The 20,271-nt window shown below is 43.5% G+C and overlaps 1 protein-coding gene across 3 annotated transcripts in view; it reads right to left on the minus strand.

The window, feature by feature from the left end:
• Positions 1-13,422, minus strand: part of SNX31 (sorting nexin 31) — a 31,666-nt gene extending 18,244 nt beyond the window's left edge. For 2 of the 3 annotated variants that reach the window (XM_069779780.1, XM_069779779.1), the window contains exons 1-4: positions 13,288-13,422; positions 13,139-13,213; positions 6,376-6,490; positions 5,257-5,321 (exon numbers count right to left, since the gene is read on the minus strand). In XM_069779780.1, the coding sequence (XP_069635881.1) occupies positions 5,257-5,321; positions 6,376-6,490; positions 13,139-13,213; positions 13,288-13,353 (321 nt within the window). In that variant the 5' untranslated portion in view covers positions 13,354-13,422. The remainder of the gene's footprint in view (positions 1-5,256; positions 5,322-6,375; positions 6,491-13,138; positions 13,214-13,287) is intronic. The other variant, XM_069779781.1, reaches the window with a different exon arrangement.
• Positions 13,423-20,271: the final 6,849 nt, after the last annotated feature.

Consider the following 20,271-nt stretch of genomic DNA (forward strand, 5'->3'; position numbering starts at 1 on the left):
TGGCAATCCCAACCACTTCCAAAATGGACAGAAAAATACTTCTGAAAGAAATTTGCAGCAGTGAGTCAGAAGAGTTCAGATCTTCTCCCAGGCAATTTTAGTTTTGGAAAAAGCAGTGGAGTCATTGTCTCATCTACTCAAAACAGGCACCAACATCAAAAAAACCCTGTGCTTTGGCAACAGTGTATGTTCAGTAGTACTTCTTGTTTCCTACAGGTTTGCTCCTTCAGTTCAGGGAACATGCTATGTAACTAGAATTGGACACTTTATTGTATCCCTTAATACTACTTATTTGAATCTTCCCTTAATGCAGTCACTATTAGCTGTGGTAGAATCTCCTGAAAAATCTAGAACTACTGCCTACTCCCCACTTGTCTGCCCCAGTAGCTTGAAGCACAGCTCAGTCATTAATATAAGAATACAGAATAACACAGAGCTGGTGAGGGATTTTCTTCATTTTTTGGTTTTGATGAAAAGAACAGTTTTGAAAAAGAAAAAACCCCAAACCAACAACAAAACAAAACCACAAACCCAACAACAACAACAAAAAAACAAACAGAAAAGATACCTATTATATAGTTCCCTCACAGGAAAAAAAGATACCTGGGTATCTTTTTTTTTTAGCTCCCAGTTTTCCATTAGAAAAATTAAAATTAAGTGATTTTGTTTTAACAGAGGTCAACACCAGTCCGAACCCCCAGCAAGCTCTCAATGGATTTGTTGTTCAGCTAAGAAGCATGGGCCATAAAGGGAGAAAGGGTGAGAACAGAGGCCCTTATTACAACTTATTTGAAAAGAACAGCAGGTCAGGGGACTGAATTGCATCTTAACATTGAAATAAAAATAAAACAGACATCCTTGAATTAAAATTCTTCAGAACTTTCTATGCCAGAAACCTTCCCCCCTGGCCAGCACAGGATAAAAATCTGCAAGTATGGGAACTTCCCATATGAAATTCAGATTTCTGGCCAGCTGCACTTTTGAAATAGAAGTTCATAAATAACAAACCCAACCTGGTTTGGTATGAAAGAAATAACGTTTTTAGACCAGTGCTGAAATCAGATACTCAGCCTGACTGCTGTTTGCATACATACACATCCAAACACATTTCTGAGTTACTGCAAGTAAGTACAGACAAATGTTGCAAACATGCATTCCTCCATTGCGTGCACAAATGGTAAGTGCGTTGCAAGTGCAGAAAAGCAGAGGCTGCATGGTCAGAGACAGGGGCTCTATCCAAGAAAATGCAGCCCATGATCAGACCAGCTTTGATTCCTGGTAACACCTGCAGATTTCTGGGTTACGATTTACCTACACTCTCAATAGCATACACACCACAGCTCTTTTACAGTATTCAATCCTTGGCCTCATGCTTGCTCTTTGAAAGGAAAACCACTTTACATTGGAGTCCTTTGGTGAAGGACCACAGGAGAACACTGCTTTTAGCCTGTTATCAGGCACTGGTTTGCTCTTTGCTTTGCTCAAGCACTCAAACTTTTCATCTGTCCTTTTGCCAACACCTGAATCCTTTTGCTCATGCTAAAGGTTGCTGTTTACCAGCAACACAGACTGGAAAAGGTCAGCCTCCTAGATCACTAACTCCAAACCTCTGCTGCTGCAAGGAAATCAGCCTCAATTTTATTCATAAAAGCATAATGACTGGCTGTCCTCACAACTGCATCCTGAATACACCACATTACTCCATGGGTGCCTAATACAGAGAGAGACCATGATCTCAGATTACATTCAAGGATATAGATAAGTTCCATTAAAATGAGACTGATAGGGATGTATGTACCTGCTTGTACTATCTTTCTCCTGATGAAAAAGGAGAAGGCAACACAGCCACAACAGTCTCATCTCGTTAATGACTTCTTGCAAAAACTGTGCCATTTGTCTTTAGGAGCTGGAGGTAGCAGGGCATATGCTCAATCTGTCTTTCCGGCTTGGTCACTGGCCAAGTTTGCAGAGTTTGGAAGAGTGGAAGGGCAGGGAGGTTATGGGTTTGGTTGTTCAACTCTGCTACATGATAGTGTTGGTAAATATTTCAGCAATGTTCATTTTGAACAAAGCATCCATTGTGCCAAGCTGCGTACCCATGTGTCAGGAGCCCTGCTGTCCCCTGACAACTTCTCCCATGAGATTAGGTTGCTAGGGAAACAGCCAGAGCATGCCTGCTATAAGGAGTAAACTGTAACAACATATGCAACAGGTAAAGGTGGTGTTGGGCAAAAACAGAGGCCTGGAAAGCAGGGTTAACCTGCATGGGCTTGTCCCCACTTCAAAAGTTTGCCCTGTTAGATATGATCAGGGGATATAGCTGGTTGGTGTGATGCTGAGTGCAGACACAGATGAGTCACGTTCAATATCGTCAGGCAGCTGCAGTAAAGCCATGGTCCTTGCACAGCACTCCCACTCCAGGGAGTGCTGGTCTCGGCACACCCTTCACAACCCTATTCAGAAGCAAAACACAGGACAAGGACCAAAAAGGTCTTAAATTCAGTTTGATTTTTCCTTTGCATCTTCTATTTTAGTCAGTGACCTGTACAAATATCTTCAGCTAAAAGCTTAAATACTGCTGTCTTTAAGACAAGTCAAGAAAATGAAGCAACCACTAGCAGACTACCTGAGTGGATGGCTCTATTCTCTCTCATAAAGATAGAAGTGAAGGTGAAAAAAGTCAGCAGTAGCATTTTTAGGAAAAAAAAACCCCAAACCCTAGCCTAGCAATCTCATTCACCTCTGGTTTCCTATCTACTCATTCTATTAAAACTGAAGGTTTCTATTATAAAAGCTGCACTGGTTTTACCTGCAGACAGATCTGTGCTCAATAAATAGCTGTGGTGGCAGAAAAGTGGCTGACTGCTTCCCATTCATTGCCACCTGCAGTGCAGTGCAGTCCACTCTGCCACTTCTCCCACATTAGCTGGCAGGTTGCTTGTACAGGTGTGCACTAACTGGTTTCAGGTAGCCAAGACTGATAAGTCAAAGCCAGTCCATGTCATTGACAGATAAGGAGCATGCTATTTCATCATTTTAATGATGTTTTATTCTTGAATCTTTCATTAATCATCCCTCTTGCAATGCGTGGGGTAATGCGTGCTTCTAACACTAAGTAGCAGTAACACTGAAACCCTAACTGTTTTCACTCCTAAGCAATGTGTAGGATGCTAAGTGCTGCCTACACATCTTTAACAATGGAGAACAAAAGAACAGTACAGAGGTGCTTTAAAGATGAACTTCACTCCATGTCTTTCAATGCTGTTACAGAAATTTTGTCACTCTGCCATAATACATCTCACAAGTCACAGTATACTAATAAATACCGAACACGCACAAAGCCAGTTTGTTGAATGAGATTCTTTAATAGCCAAAATGAATACTTATTCAGTCATCAGTTACACCAATTAAAGGCACTGTGCACAGCTAATGACAGTGGATGCCTTCCTGTCTTTCACAGAGTTACATGATCTCTCTTCAGAGTTTGTTCTTTACCATAATGAAAGAACACATAAAGCACTACTGCTATTTGTATTATGAAGCAGTAATTTATGTACACACAATCATTTTAAGTTTAAATTTTAAACAAAAAAAGCTGGAGAACTACTGTTTTTGCCAAGCAGAAAGCCTAAACATCGTCTATGAAAATCCATTGTATTGTAGAACAGAAATTTGGGTTAATTTAAGTCTTCAGAAGGTATTGACCTTGCACTAACATTTAAGGTATAATTCAGTGCCTACTTTGAACTCTACAAAATAACTGCTGTTGGCAGCGCTGTCATCACATGCCTTAGTAAGCACACACATATATGTGCATAACCCATATATCAAGTAAGTATTACATGTGTACTTATCAAGTCATGCCTCTTCACCAAAAGGGCCTGCAGTGAAGAAAAACCTAAATACAAAATATCATTTCTGATGGTATGTTAAGAGAAATCCACAATACTGGCATGCCAAAAGACATCTTTAAACACTGCAAACATGCATTTTGAAGAGCTATTTCCTGCCAGAACTTTGTCAAAAAAAGTCAGTTGGCAGTATTTGAGGGCAAACTACAGGTTTTCCTGATGGATTTAACTTTCTTTAGCAGACCTATTATCAGACTCATCAAGACTAATTAAGACTCAGCAGTAATTGCTGGGAGTTATCTGTAGGGCTATAACAGGCATTGGATCAGAACTAAAAAGAGACTGTTTCTCACAAAAGAAATCCCTAATCAGAAAGGGATTCACTATCTTGAGCACTTCAGTAGGTCTGAATTTAAGAGATTGTAAATAAACTACCTTTTTATTTACGAAGTATATGGGAAAAACCTTTCTAGAATTTGTTAGGAATACTCCTTCACACCATTTTCTATAGCCTTTCTGAACTCCCCTTACATACCTTAATCACACATAGCAAGTGAAGAGTTCTTGAACCACAAAATTCTTACTCTATCCTTCAAAACATCCCCTCTCTCCAGAACAGCTCACTGCAAGTGAGGTTACACCAGCACCAGCAGCATGCCAAGCACTTCCCAGAAAACTAATGCAGCATCCCTTTCCTGAAAACACTGTTGGAGTCATACTGCACCCACCTGCTCCAAAACACTACTATCCTCATAAGAACAATGGCAGCTGGAGAGGAGGTAAGGGAAGAAAAGGGACATATGGCATCTTACAGCAGTCAGACACAAGCAAGAGCTATCCAGGCTCCAAGCCTGCCAAGAAAGATCATACATGTCATGGACCACATAAAAACAGATTTCAAGAGTCATCTAGGTTGCAACAACCCAAATACATGCCAGATTCTGCCCATCACTACAGCTGTAAGATAAGAGAACACGACATTTTCACAGCAGTCATCAATACACTTATCAGTCCAAAGCACTGACACTACCAAAAAGCATTTACAGTTGCAAAATCCAAGAATGTGTGTAATCCTTCTATTGAGCTCTCACAAAGACTCTTCTGGGAACTGTTTAGAGGCAAAAGATTCATCAGATATGCCACAGGATATAAAAACAAAGCAAATAGTTCTTTTCATGTGAGAAACAAGCTCATACATGGACACAACAATAGCAACACTATTATTATTGCCACCCAGGCTCCACAGACAGCACTCTGTCATCGGAGCTCACTGCTTTACAAGACAGACCAATACGCTAAGAACTCAAATAAAGGAAGATAGCAAAGGAAGCCTTGAACTCCAGAGGTAGGATAATATTTCAACTCTTTCATATAACAAAATCTGGCTAAAAAATTCAAAACTTACCTGCTGTAGCTTTCTGAAAAAACCTATGAAGACATCACTATTGGTAATATTTGAATCCAAAGTAACTGTAAAACAAGAGGAAAACAGGAAAATATGTCTAAAACCAAGATGTATATAACATGACTGTAGGTTAAACTGTCAGTGCTGTTTTACTTATCCTTTGGTTTCTGCACAGCTACCTTCGCTAGCCTGTTGTTAAATCGCTGAAGCTATGAACAGTGCAAAATACATGTAGTGTTGCTATTCTCCCAAAGCAAGACTACAGTAAGGTTCTTGGTCACATAACTCCATGGTCACTCATGGCCAGTAACTCTAAAAGGAACTGTTGAATACCCAAGTGAAAAAGATTTTAAAGACTAATTTTGAGATTGTTTTGTAAGTCTTGTCACAAAGTATCTGAGGCCAGAGGCTACAAAACCTCTTTAAGCTTATCCCCTCATACACCCTTCTTTATGGATAGTTGAAATTGTCATATTTTTTTATTTCTTGGCTTACATGAAACTCACGAGATGCGTTCTAAGGATCCTGCAGACCGAGTTTATGCCAAAACACATTGTGCCAAAGATTTAATTTTTCTACAAACTCTTGTTATAATTCTCACAAGTCTGCCTGGAAACCCTTGAAGGGAAGAGGTTTATGCAGAGCCCAGTTCCATATTACACTTCTACCAGTCCAAGTGCATGTCTTTTTTGCCTCCCTCTTTTTCTCACCAGCCATGAGTTCTCACACCTGGCCCTGTGTCAGCTCTGGCAGTTTTGAAACAGCAGGAATGGGTGGCTCAGCTCACTGATCTGCAAGAGCAGGGAACAGCCAGACTACCGGCTGACACCAGAAGGCCAAGTTGGTTTTAGTTTAGTGTGAAACTACACCCTTACATTTTGGGAAAACTGCAGAAAGGCAGCCACTTCAGAAATAAAAGAAATATGATATGCTGCTGTTCTAGAGCCAGTGAACCAACAGACAGGACAGGGCTGCCACACTTAGCCCCAGCCTTTTAGATACACCCTTACTCACCTCAGTATAGAAGGTAAAGCACCCTGCAGTCACAATTGTAGACACAACCTCAAAGGTCTAAGCCCTACATATAAAAGCTGATCAAGTTGTTATAGCCAAGCTTACCATTCTGAAGGTACTGCTCCAGCTGAGACCGCCTCTCATCTGCCATCGACTTGGTCATTACCAGGTAAAACTTTGGAGGGAAAGCAGGCACAGCATTCCCAAAAAGCTGCCTCAGCTGCAAAACAGCCAAAGGAAAGCTCACATCAGTAAAGAAGTATTCATAGTTTCCAAGGAGCTTTGAATGCTATCTTGTTTTGACAGTGAGATATGATGACCTACAAAGGGCATGAGGTACCCACACAGCACCTCCCTGATGGCCCTCAGGGCCCACAGTGAGTGCAAAGCCTTTGCCCATGCAGCCACCAGAAGACAGCTCAAGTGAGCAACCTCTTTTGATGGGTTTCTCATTTTTACAGTCTTAACACTCCTGAGCTCCTACTCCAAGCCAGAAAAGTAGCATTGTATTAAGCTTATCAGCTAGGTCTTATACACCTCATGGACAAATAAGGTATGGTTACAGATGTCTTCTCTTCCCAATACATTCATACAGACTATTTGATCTATACCCACAGAACTACTTTTTAAGAGCTGGAGACTTCTGCCCTTGACTTGTGCTACCTCAGAGGCTTTTATTATTTTGTGCATGAGAGATGCTAATTTTTATCAGATCATCCAATATTGTCAAAGAAAAAAAAAAGCCACAACAAAATCCAGAGAATCTTTCATGAAAACAAACTATCTGAAAGTTTCATTCTTCCTCCAGCTATATCAGCTGGCTAATAAGAGCATAATGTCTCTGTACAAATCCTACCTCATTTATAAACAGACTTGAAAGGACTAGAGGACCACAATTACATTATCTCTCAATAACATAAGGTAGTTCCCATACAGGTTTGGGCAGTAGCTGGTCACTTGGAAGTGTAAAAATTCTCTACTATAGGCAAATTATCTCAAATGAAGGATAAGCTATCTTCACCTTCCCAATATGCACATTAACAAGCACAGGAAAATACAGCAAGTTTGCCTGGAAACATTCTTTCACCTAAATCAAAACAATATGGCATCTGATCCATAAAATGAGACTCCTATAGTATGCTGAGACATTACTACTAATTAAGTTTTAAGCACCAGTATTCAACTCAGCAATTAGTGTCACTAAATCCTATGAAAGATGACATTTTCCCTCTGGCCCTAGCTGTCCAAGTCTTTCACATGACTCCAGCAGCTGAAGCTTGAAGAAAAAAAAGTTTACTACTGCAAGAATTAGCAATACCTTTTCCTGCCTGTTGGCTAAAACAGGAGTGAGGCATATTCTCACAGCTCCACTTTAACTACATTGGCAACACACTGCTGTTTCTGAGTTCTTGATTATTAGATATGTATGAATTGCTCCGAGATACACAGCATAAGAGTTAGATAACACTACATGCTTTGGTTTTATGTAAAGCTAACAGTAATAGCTAGTACAGAGTGCTTTTTATCTTCAAAGTCCTTCACATATGTGATTTTCCTCCAGGGACTGAAAAATTATCTCTGCTCTACAGGCAGGCAAACTGAGGAGATACAGCAAAAAAATTTGCCAGAAGTCAGAAAGCCAGAGCCACATTGACAACAAGGAGGTCCTCTCTCTTCCCTCTGCGTTCAGGCCATGCCTCACCTACACAAAGCGGTGCTGTCTGTTATCATCAGTTTGCACAAGCCAAGACTCTGTCCTACTTAAAAAAAATAATTAATTCATCTCAGTGCCAGCTGCTTGGTAAGTTTCTTGAAATGTAATTGTGTGTCCTCAGGATTTAGGCTACAGAGAAGAGAAACTTCTCCCAATTGATTAGACTTTTTCACATCTCAAAGAATTAAAGAAAAATGCCCATAAGCTTTAAGTGTGTATTTGTGTACAGCATTGAAAGTCCACCAGACTATCAGCCACCAGTATGAAATTTCATTCTAGCAGAACGGAACTAGCTAATACTTGTCTTCACAAGCCCAACAGCCTAGGCTACATTTTATATGCAAGTCAACAACAACACTGTACCTGGTCATGGCAGGTGCCAACTGCCTGCTGCCCTACCAGGCCAACACCACCATAAGAGATAGGTCCCCTACCCAAAATCTGCTTCTGACCATTTTTTCGAGGCTCTAGGTTTGTTTCTAAGGCCACTCCACAGAAGACACATGTCTCAGCCCCAAGCCAGGGTACCCTGTGCACTGCTGTTTTATCTTGACTGGACCTACTTGACCAGACAGGTACTTCCAAGCCATCCTGCTCCACAAGCTGTCTAAGGGGAGCACTTCCATCCTTTGGTCTCTCTGCATGCCTGACCAAGCAGCTTCTTTGCAGACACTATGTGGAGCTCCCATCAACAACACACAGCACCCACCTGGGCCTATCCTGCCTCAGCCCACAACCCAGCACCAAGGCTGGGCACAGCTCCACTTCCACGTCCCCACCCCAGAGGCAGCTTCAAGAACAAATGACAGGAAAGCCCACAGGAGACTGGATCACAAAACCAAGCTTAAATCTGACTGTGCTACAAGCCCAGACAGGATGTGCCAACCTGTTGGAAGAGGTACTCATTCTTCCTCCAAGACTTCTACCTGAAAGAGACAGAGCAGCTTCCCTAAATATGACAGTTTTAAGGCCTAAGAGCTAATCTCTCCAAAAAGGGGAGTAAAGACACATGCCACAGTTGGTGCTGTTTCTTCTTCATCTTTCTGCAATATATATTCCCCTCTGCAGCAGGAGACATCATCAGTTTTAAAGTTGTAGTTGACCAGAATTAATCATCTCCTATTTAGTCTAATCCCATAGGTTTGCTTTTTGGTGTCAGGTCCTGCCTATGCTGTCTAGATGAGCTATTTCACCCAGGGCCATGCTCTATCATAGGTGTGCAGATGCTGAAGTCAGACGGAGCACCAGAAACAAAAGTACTAAACTGAAAAAAATAGAGCAGCATTATAACTATAAAGCTATTATGTATGGATTAAATACAGAATGAACAGGCCTCTGGGCATTTCCTTCTCAGTTACCTGATTAAATATTAAAAAAAAGGAGGAGACACCATTCTAAGATTAAAAATGCTTAAATATGTTTCATGTGAAAATTTAAATGTATGTATGCAGAAACTGTCCAAGCAATCAAAGGTATGAGACTATTCTGGTACATGACTGGCTAAATGAAGTTTAAAAAAAAAAACGTTTTCTATATTTAATTCCTTTTTACCAATTGTTTTATCATGATTAACAGATTTGTTAGAACTATTTTTCCAACAGTCATTCACGCCAATCACAGATGCTGCTAAATGACTCAGTAGAGGCTGGCATCACGACCAGAATTCATCAGTGTTTTATTTTACTCTTACTCCTACAGAGGACACTTCCTATTTACTCCCTGCCTGGAAGTAAACCAGTGAATACTCCAACAATTGCAAGAAACAATCTGTTCCTTTCAGTCCTACAACAGAATATAAGTTCATTATTAGGATATTTGTTTAGAGAGGGACACACTAAGCAGCTGCCAAACTGAAAAGCCAAATGCAAACATCACAAAGGTGGAAACGAGGGAGGGCCTGTGTCTTGAGTAACTGTTCAATTTCAAGGAAATCCAGTACCATTTTTAGCACACAAACCACTGTCCAGGTAATCTCTAACCCCACTCTAGAAGTTCCTGTCGCTTGTATATTCTTGCAAGAGAGCCTTACCTCTCCATAAGCAGAATAAAGACCCACAGCTCTATCAGGGGTACTCTGGTCAGCATACAGTCCCCACAGAACTAAAGCCAGAGGAGAACACGGCTACAGTACAGAGCATTGCCTAGCTGTCCTTGTATAAATCTAGGGCCAAAGCTTAGATCCTTGAAATGCACATCCATCTGCCATCAACGCTCCTGCTGAAGCTGTTCAGTCATTTGCAGAGAATGGCTACACAAGTCTTAGTTCAGCAAGTGCAAACAATAAGGAACACTGCCCAGTGTGTATGGCGTTCATCCCGAGCAAAGGGAGACTGATCCTTCAACTGTCCTTCCTACTGCCAATACTTAATACCTAAATACTCAAGACAGAGAAGGGAACAAAAACTGGATTTCCCACAACTGAATGCTCTAGCTCCTAAAAGAAGGGGCAAAAGGGGAGAAGGCAGAGCCACCTCTGCACCCTCTTGCAGCCAACACAAAGCCCCATCTCCCAGAAGGTGGTCAAGGGAGTAAATCCTTAGACCAAGACAGGCACCTTCTGGCATTCCACAGCCAAGTGCCTATCTCCACAGGAGGAGAAAGGCTAAAGCTGCACTGCTCTGCTCAGCATTCCTGCCAGCCCTGCATAAACAACTCCTTCTAAGCAAGATCTCTTTTAGGATATCATTCTTGGTTGTTCACACCTCCTCTACACCATTTGCCTTGGGTGCTCAGCTTAAGGCTAAGAATCCTGTTTGGAGGTAAGGCACCTAGAGGTAAGGAAGTGTTGCTCAGAGTTAGTACCCATTCAACAGTGTATCTGAAACGTCATACGCTCCATCACACTACATTGCCTCTGAACAGTTGCTTCCTTCAGACAGGCCTTTTGTAGAGAACAACAGCTCTGGGAGGCAGTGAGGAACAAAGTTTGGGAGTGTCAAACAACAGAAGCACTCTCAGAATATAAAGTGATGGGGAGCAGGAAAATGCACAGCAAGAGAAAAGGGGCAGGTAAAGCACAGTATCACAAACAAAAATTATGTCCCAATTTTGTATCACAAGTTAGGAGAGGAGCTTGTAGAGGTGGAATAGCACTGCTTTAGAAACTGCCACCCTGAAGGAGATCAGAGGCACAACTAGTCAGCAACACATCCAACAGAGGTCAGAGACAGATGCTCCAGAATAGTGTTCAAGAAATACCATCTAGTATAATCATGCAGAAGTCTGTCCATGGGGAAGCTTATTTCTAATTCATGTCCTGCATCCATCACACAACTGTTGTATCTGTGGGGCTTTGTGGACACTACCTGTCATCTGGTCAGGAGGGTGAAATTACTGTATCCTGGAGTTTAAGACTTCTCATATGTGTGCATTTTTCTACATTAACAGAGTATTTCAAGAAAAATAAGCAGAACAGGATATAATAATTATAGACTAGCAGCCTCACATAAGTATAGGGAAGACAATTAAGGGACAACAGTGTAGTTGTAAGCTTCATGACCAAGTATGGCAGCTACCAACAGCAGGAATGAAGGAATTAAAAATAAAAGTCAGCTAACGAGTTGTAAAGCCCAGCAAGAGGAAAACTCTCAGTTATAGAGGATGCAGACAAGGGAAAGATTTTGCTGAGAGCATTAATGAAGCTAAAACCTCTTGAGCAAGAAACAGTAAGCCTTAAAGAAAAAGCAAGCAAACACATAACCTGGTTTATTAGTTCAGATATGTTGTTAATGGGGCATTTTGGATAAAAGCAAAATATTACATGCAAGCTTCCACAGGGAAAAGAATTGCAGTTCTGGGGCACAAGAGCACACCTCAGCAAACATTGTTTCCCATGGCAGCCCTACTGCTGACTCAATTGCCTTTTAGCTGTGCTACTCCAACTGCTTGTGCAGTCACACAGTTGGGAGAGATGGACCAATCCCCACCTGGAGTTGCCTGGCTGAAAAACTGCTCCAGAGTGGTCCCATCACTGCAACTGAGAGCACAACAAGGAGGCTGCCAAAAGAAGGACCCTCTACCTAATCCACTACCACGAGAAGCATTCATCAAACAAGGCCCTAAAACAGGGTTCTCAAGGTAAAATAAGGCTGCTTAGCAGGGATGACAGTGTGCACCCAGACCGACAGAAGAGCTGGGAGAGATTTCACTTGGAGCCAAGGACTGGCAAAGGCCAGAGAGATCAGGCTAGCAAAGAGAAGACTTGTGGCTACTCTGGTTCCACAGAAGAGCTCAATGCCACATGCTCCCTTTTATCTTTCTAAGAAAACCAGAAAAAGGGTAGAAGGGAAAGGGACAGAGGCAACTTGGACAAGAAACAAAACACAAGTGGAAATAAACAAGAGGATTCACCCTGAGATAATCCACTCCAGTTAGCTGGGGCCATGTATTATTCCCTGATGCCCACAATTCCTTGGAATACTCCAGTGTTCAAGCTGTTTCGTAATTGCCTGTGTGGAAAGGGTCACTCCTGAGGCACTTAGGATGCTTAGGCAATTTGGGCCAAAGGATCCAACACTCAGTTAACCCCTGGCTTGTCCAAAAAATGCTGCAACTGACTGTGCAATTTGCCCGGACTGACCTCTACACACTTTCTAGAGCTGTTCATAGGATTAAAGAACCTAATAAAGCAATTGCACCTCTTGCACCTCTCGCCCAGAAGCCAAGGAAAAGACGTACTTGGAGCCCACAGCTGCTGCTGCTTGGCCAATGTTTTCCATTAAGCCAGCTTACCATACCCTTCTGCCACACCCCTTGGCTTTTTTTTTTGGATTTGCCTCTCAGTTGTTGCTGGATTTCACCCTGCAAACCCTGGTGCCCCGCAAGCAGCAGCTCTGCCCCTCCAACAGCACAGCATCAGGGGCACCAGGCAGGCTGCGAGGGCCCTGGGGGGGGCAGGGGCTGGGACCAGGCGCGCCCTCCCTGTGGCGTTCGCATGAAGGAAGGCTTTAATAACGCCTATTGGGGCAGAAACAGCTCGCCGTCCCCATCCCACAGCGGGCCTCTGAGGGCCAGGAGAGCCCCTCCTGCCCCGCAGCCCTCACAGGGGCCCGGCCCGGCTGCGGGGCCCGACGGCCGCCCCCAACCCGGCAGGCTGCCCCCACCGAGGCTTTTCGGGGTACCCCCCTCCCTCGCCACCCCCCGGCCGGCCCTCACCTGCGCGTCCCAGCGGCGGAGCTGGCTGTACCGCGCCTTGCCGAGCAGGAAGCCCTCCAGGCACACCGAGTACAGCTGCAAGCACACCGCCGTCAGACCCGCGCCCGGCCCCGCCGGCCCCCGCCGCCCGCTCCCCGCCCCGCGCCCACCACGTAGCGCCCTCCGCCCCTCTCCCGCAGCTCCTCGGCGGCGGTGATGCTGAAGTGCAGCTTCATGGCGAGACCGGGCCGTGCCCTCACGGCAGCGGCGGGGCTGAGGGAGGGAGGGAAGGGAAGAGAAGGGAAGGGAAGGGAGGCGCCGGGCGGCGCAGGTGGGAGTGGGCGGGACGCCAGGGGGCGCTGCCGCGGTGCGGGCCGCGGGCGCTGAGGCGGGACGGGCGCTGAGGCGGGAGAGGCCCTCAGGCGGCACAGGCCCTCAGGCGCGGCCGTGGCGGCTTTTATTTGAAATCCCTCCGGAAAAGGGGCCTGCGGAGGGGGCAGTGCCGCCTCGGGGGCCTCGTTAGGGCGAGGGGCAACCTGGGGGTGAAATTAATGGTCAATAAGCGCCAAGCGGTGCCCACAGGGGAAGCAGCCTGGCTGGGAAGGGCAGCAGGGGTGACCCGGGGCACTGAGGAGCCAGGGCCGAGCAGGGAAGGCGGTGCGAATAGCACGGGGAAGGGGACTACGAAGTGATAATTCACTGTTTTTCAAGGAACAAGGACTGGGGACCATCTGGTGAAAGCAGTACGCAGCAGGTTTATAAGAAAGTCCCTTTTTCACACGGTGCCTCACTGGAGGTCAAATATAGTTTAAATGGTGGGTCCATCTCTGGCCTGGGACTTTTGTTTATCACTAATTACCAGACAATAAAGATGAGTTATGCTTGCTGTATTTTATAGCTGCTTTTAGTGTTTTTCTGATACCCTTGAGGGAAAGGTGCTGTGGGAGCTGGGCCTTCTCGTGTGAATCACCATGGAAGTCCTCATAGTCTTACACAAGCAGTGCCACTGGAGATGTGAAATGAGTTCGTCAACATGGAAATAATGCAGCTGGAATGCCTCCCCTGCAAACCAGGGCCTGATATAAGCGCAGTACTCTGGCCTCCCCAAAAGGCTTTTCATCAGAGTAAGAAAACTGTTCCGGGAAGGCCGTGATTCACTAACTGACCTGGGGAAAACACCTTCCCAGTGGAACAAGGTTTGTACGTCTTTTTCAAGAAACGGGATTAACTGTGGGCATTCTGGAGAAAATGGAGATGAGTAAGTAAAATAACATTGTGTAACATGTCTGATAACTTGATTTGGTTTTCTTCTTCATCTGTGCAGCCAAATATTACCAGTCTGACGACTTCTGGAGCGCCCACGCAACCACCCTCTTACAGAGCCAACTTTGTAGCTCCTGGTGTCACGGCTGCCCTGTTGTGCCTGGGAGATGTGGCACTCGCGCCCTGGGGAGCTCTGGAAAAGCTTTCCTTCCTCTCCTGAGCAAGGCCCCTGTGTGCATCCTCGTCTGCATCCCAAGCCACTTTGCAAATCCACATCTCCACTTGTAACCTGGGAGGCAAAGCAGCTGCAGAATGAGTTTGATGGAAAAATGTGAGATAGACAGAGGGAAGAACTACGCTCTGGGCCACGGGCAGCAATTTTCGACTTCTGCTGTCATTCTAGTTTGGTGGTCTCTTCTTATCTGCTTGAATCTGATTCCCCTCTGGAAAACTACAGGAGGGGAAACCAAGCTACCTTTGGTGGGCAATCTCTCTAACAGCGGCAAGAGACAGGAGTAAGCAAGCTTCCACTTATGGATGTGACACAGTATGTTTGGGGTGCACTTTTTGAACTGTAATCTCTGTTTTATGTCATCTGCTAACTTCAAGTTTAACCTAGACCATGTGTAACCCAAGGTCCCAGTTACTGCAACGTGACACAACCAGTTAGCCTGCCCAGGGCATCATTTTTGTTTTCTGAGTGTTCAGATATCACATGGAATGTTTTAAAGTGTGCTGAGAGCTATAAAAAAGTATGTACCTCTGGACAGCTATAGCCAGCTGGAACACAACTTGATTAGGGATGTTGCTTTAGCAGGTTACACGGGAAGTAGGAGACTATTTGGCATAGATATACTGCTCTTAGTACTTAATGTGCAACAGGCCCAGCTTCCCATTTCCTTTTTTTCTTAATGATTACATTCAATCCCAACACAAGAAGTGAGAAATCTAAGTTTCAAATTATTTTTTGACAATATTCTTTCTTTGTTCTTGTTGCTCAAGTCCTTCAAAGGGAGCTCCAACTACACGTGTACCTTGTGGTCTTAGTGTAGCTGAAAACATTTGTTTAAAATTTGTGTTCACTTCAAATGCCATGTCCCAAGGATTTGTAACCCTGCCAGCTGCATTTTCATTTGGATACAGCTACTATCCATCATTATTGACCACATCCTACAGAAGGTAAGCGGGACTAAAAGCTTTCCTTCGCAGAGGTAGTTGTACCATGTGGACTCACAGTTGCCTAAAGAACAGCATTTAGGCTCCTGGTGTGCTGAAGTCTCTGCCAGCATTGTTGAGGAATCGTATCTTGAGGTTTGGGGTTTTTTTTTGTGTGTGTGTGCGCGCGCTCCTCCTGGCTTGTCAACTGAGGAAAAACCTGTGAAGAGGGGAGGCAGTGAGCGAGATGCTGACTTGCAGCTCAGAAAAGACAGGATCCTAAATGCAAATCATCACCTGGCAGGAGTAGGGCATACAAGGATTCCCCAGGTTTCAAGTCTTCACATGAGAATAGGGAGGTCCTTCACTCACGCCGTTCGCTACCAGTTGAGCTGCAGATTCTCTTTAAGTCAGCATGCTGCCTTTGAAACTCTGTCAGAGGAGACCTGCAGCATTTCCCAGCCAGACCCTGTAGCCTTCCTATGGCTTCTCTTTCCAAAGGTGGCATGGGACTCTTAGTATCACTTGCCATGATGTTGATGAAGCAGCTAATTGATGTAGCGAGACGTAGGATGTGGCATTTCCCTTTGTAAGGAAAGAACTAGTTGATCAAAGGGAAAATGGGAAGGAGGCAAGGGGAACAGGGCAGTTTAAAGAGTGCCCACTTCCATCATAAAAGGTAATCTGAGAGAACTGAGACTTTTTTGAGAGTAGCTTCTGGTTCCAGTAAATCCAAGTCTGTGCTGGATTTACTCAGGAGGTATTTCTAACCTCTAATCGCCTCTCAGGGACAACTCATGTACATGGGAAGCTGTGAAGAGCTCACTAGAGTTTAAACTACTCCAGCAGGGAGTGAAAATGTTGCCTGTGTTTGGGGAGCAACTCCAATGGAAGGATCAATCATAGAAATGGAGCTTCCTACTTAATCCCAAGTAGGACAGCCAGAAACATGTAACTATGAAAGCCTAGTGAATTGTGGTCCCAAGGACAAGACTGTTTTTTTGGGTTTGGTTCCCCCCCACCCCCAGTTATTCCAAGCCGAAGTATGTCTATTAGATGCAGAATTCAGAATACCTTTTTGCCAAGAATCCTAATCCAAAATGTTAAGTAGCTGTCTTCCAACATCCAGTTGTCCATAGCAATCATTAACAACACTCCCGAGAAGGAAATACAAGGACTGAAGATACCACTTTTTCAAGGGTAGACACCTAACTAGTGTGGCAACTTGTAATGACACTGCCTGACTCGGGAACATCTTGATTTCCACCACCTTGCCCCTTCTTCCCCCAGCACCCAGTGAAATCCAAATTTCCTGGACTTCTGTGGAACAGCAAAAAGAATGCATGCAATCTAGATTATCTCTGCAGCAAACCTTTGATTTAGTTGCCCATAAAGCCACATTCTGCTTGGGAAAGTAGATGGTGAATACAGTACTGTTCACCCATTCAAATTGCCATTCATTTCAGGAGCAGGCTTTTGGCTGCTGCTAAGCTCTGAAGTGTTTTTGCTGTGGTTAGAATGGAAGACAGGGAAGGACTGAAGGAATGAAATACCACACAATTGGGCAAAATCAGCTTAGCATTGGGTGGATGCAGGGTGGCAGAGGATCAGTGTAAGCCTCTGACACACGCTAGAGGGAACGTGTGGCAGAAGGAGGTGACTGCCAGTTAAGCTGTGTATTAACCGAAGAGAACAATGCTCTACCGCTATTGAATAAATTGATTTTTCTGTGTGGTGCATTGTTTTACAGTAGTACTCTTAAAGATACATTGATAGAGGTACTAACAAACACATTGTTCACTATCTCTAAGATTAAAGAAAAAAATAGAAGACATTGATTAAATAGGTGTCTGTGGTATACAGTGGGGAATTACCATGTAATCAAGAGTGGGAAGAAGTAAACCCAACCAACCCAGGATTTTGTTTTCTTAAGCTGTTGTGATCACCTCAGCAGAATTGCCTGTTTCCTTCCATCACAAAAGTTACCCAGGATTTCAGGCTGGTACAGATGCTAGCGCTTGACACACCCACAAAAATCTTCTACAGATCTGGAAGCACCCCTCTTTTCCTCCTTTTTCAGTTTCCCTCTCCCCCCTCCCCATACCCAAAAGGTTAAATAACTTGCACATTCTTACAAAACACAAAAATTAGTTTGGTTTAACTCCAGCAGACTCAGTGAAGACACATTACCTCTTATCTAAGGAAACAAGCAGAAGTGAGGTGGGCTCTTACTTTCCTGCTAGGGCCCTGAAACTCCTGCAAATAGTTAGGTCTTTATGTCATCCTTTAGACCTCTCACTAAGTATCATCCAATTCTTCAACATTTCTATTACAGTCCTAAGTATTTTTAGGTCTTTAAAACTGTCTCCAAAGCTTTCATGTTTTTATAGTCAACTTTACATAAAATTAAGGTTGTACACTCAACCTCTTATCATGTACCTATCTTGTTTGAACCGCCTCCTTCGTAGGATTTACCATCCAATTTCAAAAATTCTTATAGTCATACACTTCAGTGAGATTGCAAATTAAAGGCTAACCCAGTCTGCCTCCATCAGGACAGGACTGAACATAAGAATTGTACAAGCTTAACCTAATGCTTTTATAGTGAAGTGAGGGATTTTAAATAGGATTCATTTAAACCAATTCACCTCTCCATACTAGGCTTATTTCTCAAATTCACTTAAGAGAAAAAAAATCCAGTGTGAAGATCTTTGCACAAGGGGAAGAATAAGGCCACTCTTGAGTTGCCTTTTGTGGGACTTCAGAAAGCATACTGTAGGGCTTTAACATTGCAACAGGTCCAGAGAACACTGACATTCCCCGCACCCCCAACACAGATTTCAGAGAGCCTTCCAGAAAGAACTCACTAACCTCTTCCTGTGACTCCATAGAAACTGTATCCTTTAAATACAGCAACTGGAGCCCAATGGATTGCAGTGGCTAAGGGTCATGCCTTCCTCCATGACTAACAGATCTTTGTTTCTTTCCCTCATACCAGCCTGCCAGGTTTTTTCTTCTCTGTGAAAGGACATGCCGTCTCCACTGCTTCCTTTCTCCTCCTGCATTATCAATTTTGATTAAGCAGCTTACAGAGCCAGTTATGGGCTAAACTGGGTAGAAAATGCCTCTCATATTGTGCAAGTCTGCACAAAGTACTCCCTGAAAGAAAGGGAGAAAAAAGCGCAAGGCAACAACCGTAGGGTAACCCCTCCGTGGGTGGACAGCTTCAATGTATCTGCTAACTTAGACAGTAAAAGTTTGTTTACAACAAAAGCTCTTGTTACTCTGTCTCTCTTGATTATTCATTTAACAGTTTTAATTCTGCAAAACTGTCAACCTCAGTAAGGTCCTGTAGCAAATTAAACAGCTCATGTGCTACTGTTGGCTCTTCTCACTTTTGCTGGCATTGGTCATTTGCTTGGATGCTCTTTTTAGTGACTAACACACAAGCTGACCTGAAGGTCCGATCAGCCATGACTGAAGACAGAATTATTTCTATGGTATGGTACACTAGATCAGATTTAGATCCAGCAGGAATTTATTTTAAAAAGGCACTCCCTTTTCTATTTTTTAAATGACAGTCAAATATAAGGATGAACCAGGAAGGTCACCTTTTGCAGGAAGCAGCAGATTCCTGGAGCCAGTAAAACTGCTAGAGTTATTTCACCATTCACTAATTTGATAAAGACATGAAATTTTGCGTAAGCTCACTGTATGCAGAACTCTGTGACACATTACAACTGGAAGTTACTGAAAAGATCTTTGTGATGCAGTGAAGTGGTGAATATTAAGTAATAAGGAACAGCATACCATTTCAGATCACTTTCTCAGTTTTCAAATCTGCCAATTTAAAGTACCCTAACTGTATTCTTTTTCAGTAACAATTCAATAATTCAGTTACCAAAGAGCTAGCTGAGACTTTCAAAGTTGCCTCTGACAAGGATTTGTTCAGCACATTAAAAAACCCCAAATACAGCAAACCTAAAATTAAACCAATTGGTCTCCTACTAACAGAGAAAAAACCAAAAAGCTAACAGTAGCCATTCACTTGTTAAGAAACACAGCATCAGAAATATCCGACTCAGAGGATTAAGCAGTCCTGTCCACAGAAGGATTTTCACTGTGCAAAAAGCGTGACCTTTTGGTTACTATGCATTCAATTTTTAATACCCTGAAGCCTCACCTTTTTTGTTCTAGGAATGCCTTGTGTTCATACATTCATAGTAATGGAATTTTGCAACACTGTATTGCAGTCAATCCTTGCTCATTCACCTATATCCATACTACTCTGCCTTCATCTCAGGGTTCCTCAGCCATCTAAGGATGCAGCCAGAGACCTATGTAGTGATTGTTCCTTCCACCAAAATGTGAGAATGAACACCACATGCAGGTGGTTAAATGGGATCATGTGTTATGTTACACAATTCCAACACAGGCCTTTTGTAGTAACATTTCTTACCAATATCTCTAGGTAGGGTATTTAAAGGTTTATTTCCAATTAGACAACGACAAGAGCTCAGACATCATGCTATTAAGGATTTAAAACCCAGATATGGATGTAGCTGCTCTTCTGACTTGTTTTAATGCCTAAGTTTATATTATCAGTAACAGGTGGCTAAATGTAGGCTGATCTCTAGAAACTGCTGAAACATACTATGGAGTGGGATTCTAACTCAGCACACTCAATGACAACCTTGTCAGAAGTACACTGTACAAAAGAAACTATCACAAGTAAA

Source organism: Haliaeetus albicilla, chromosome 3, assembly GCF_947461875.1.
Source record: "Haliaeetus albicilla chromosome 3, bHalAlb1.1, whole genome shotgun sequence".
In the NCBI taxonomy this organism is placed as follows: domain Eukaryota; kingdom Metazoa; phylum Chordata; class Aves; order Accipitriformes; family Accipitridae; genus Haliaeetus; species Haliaeetus albicilla.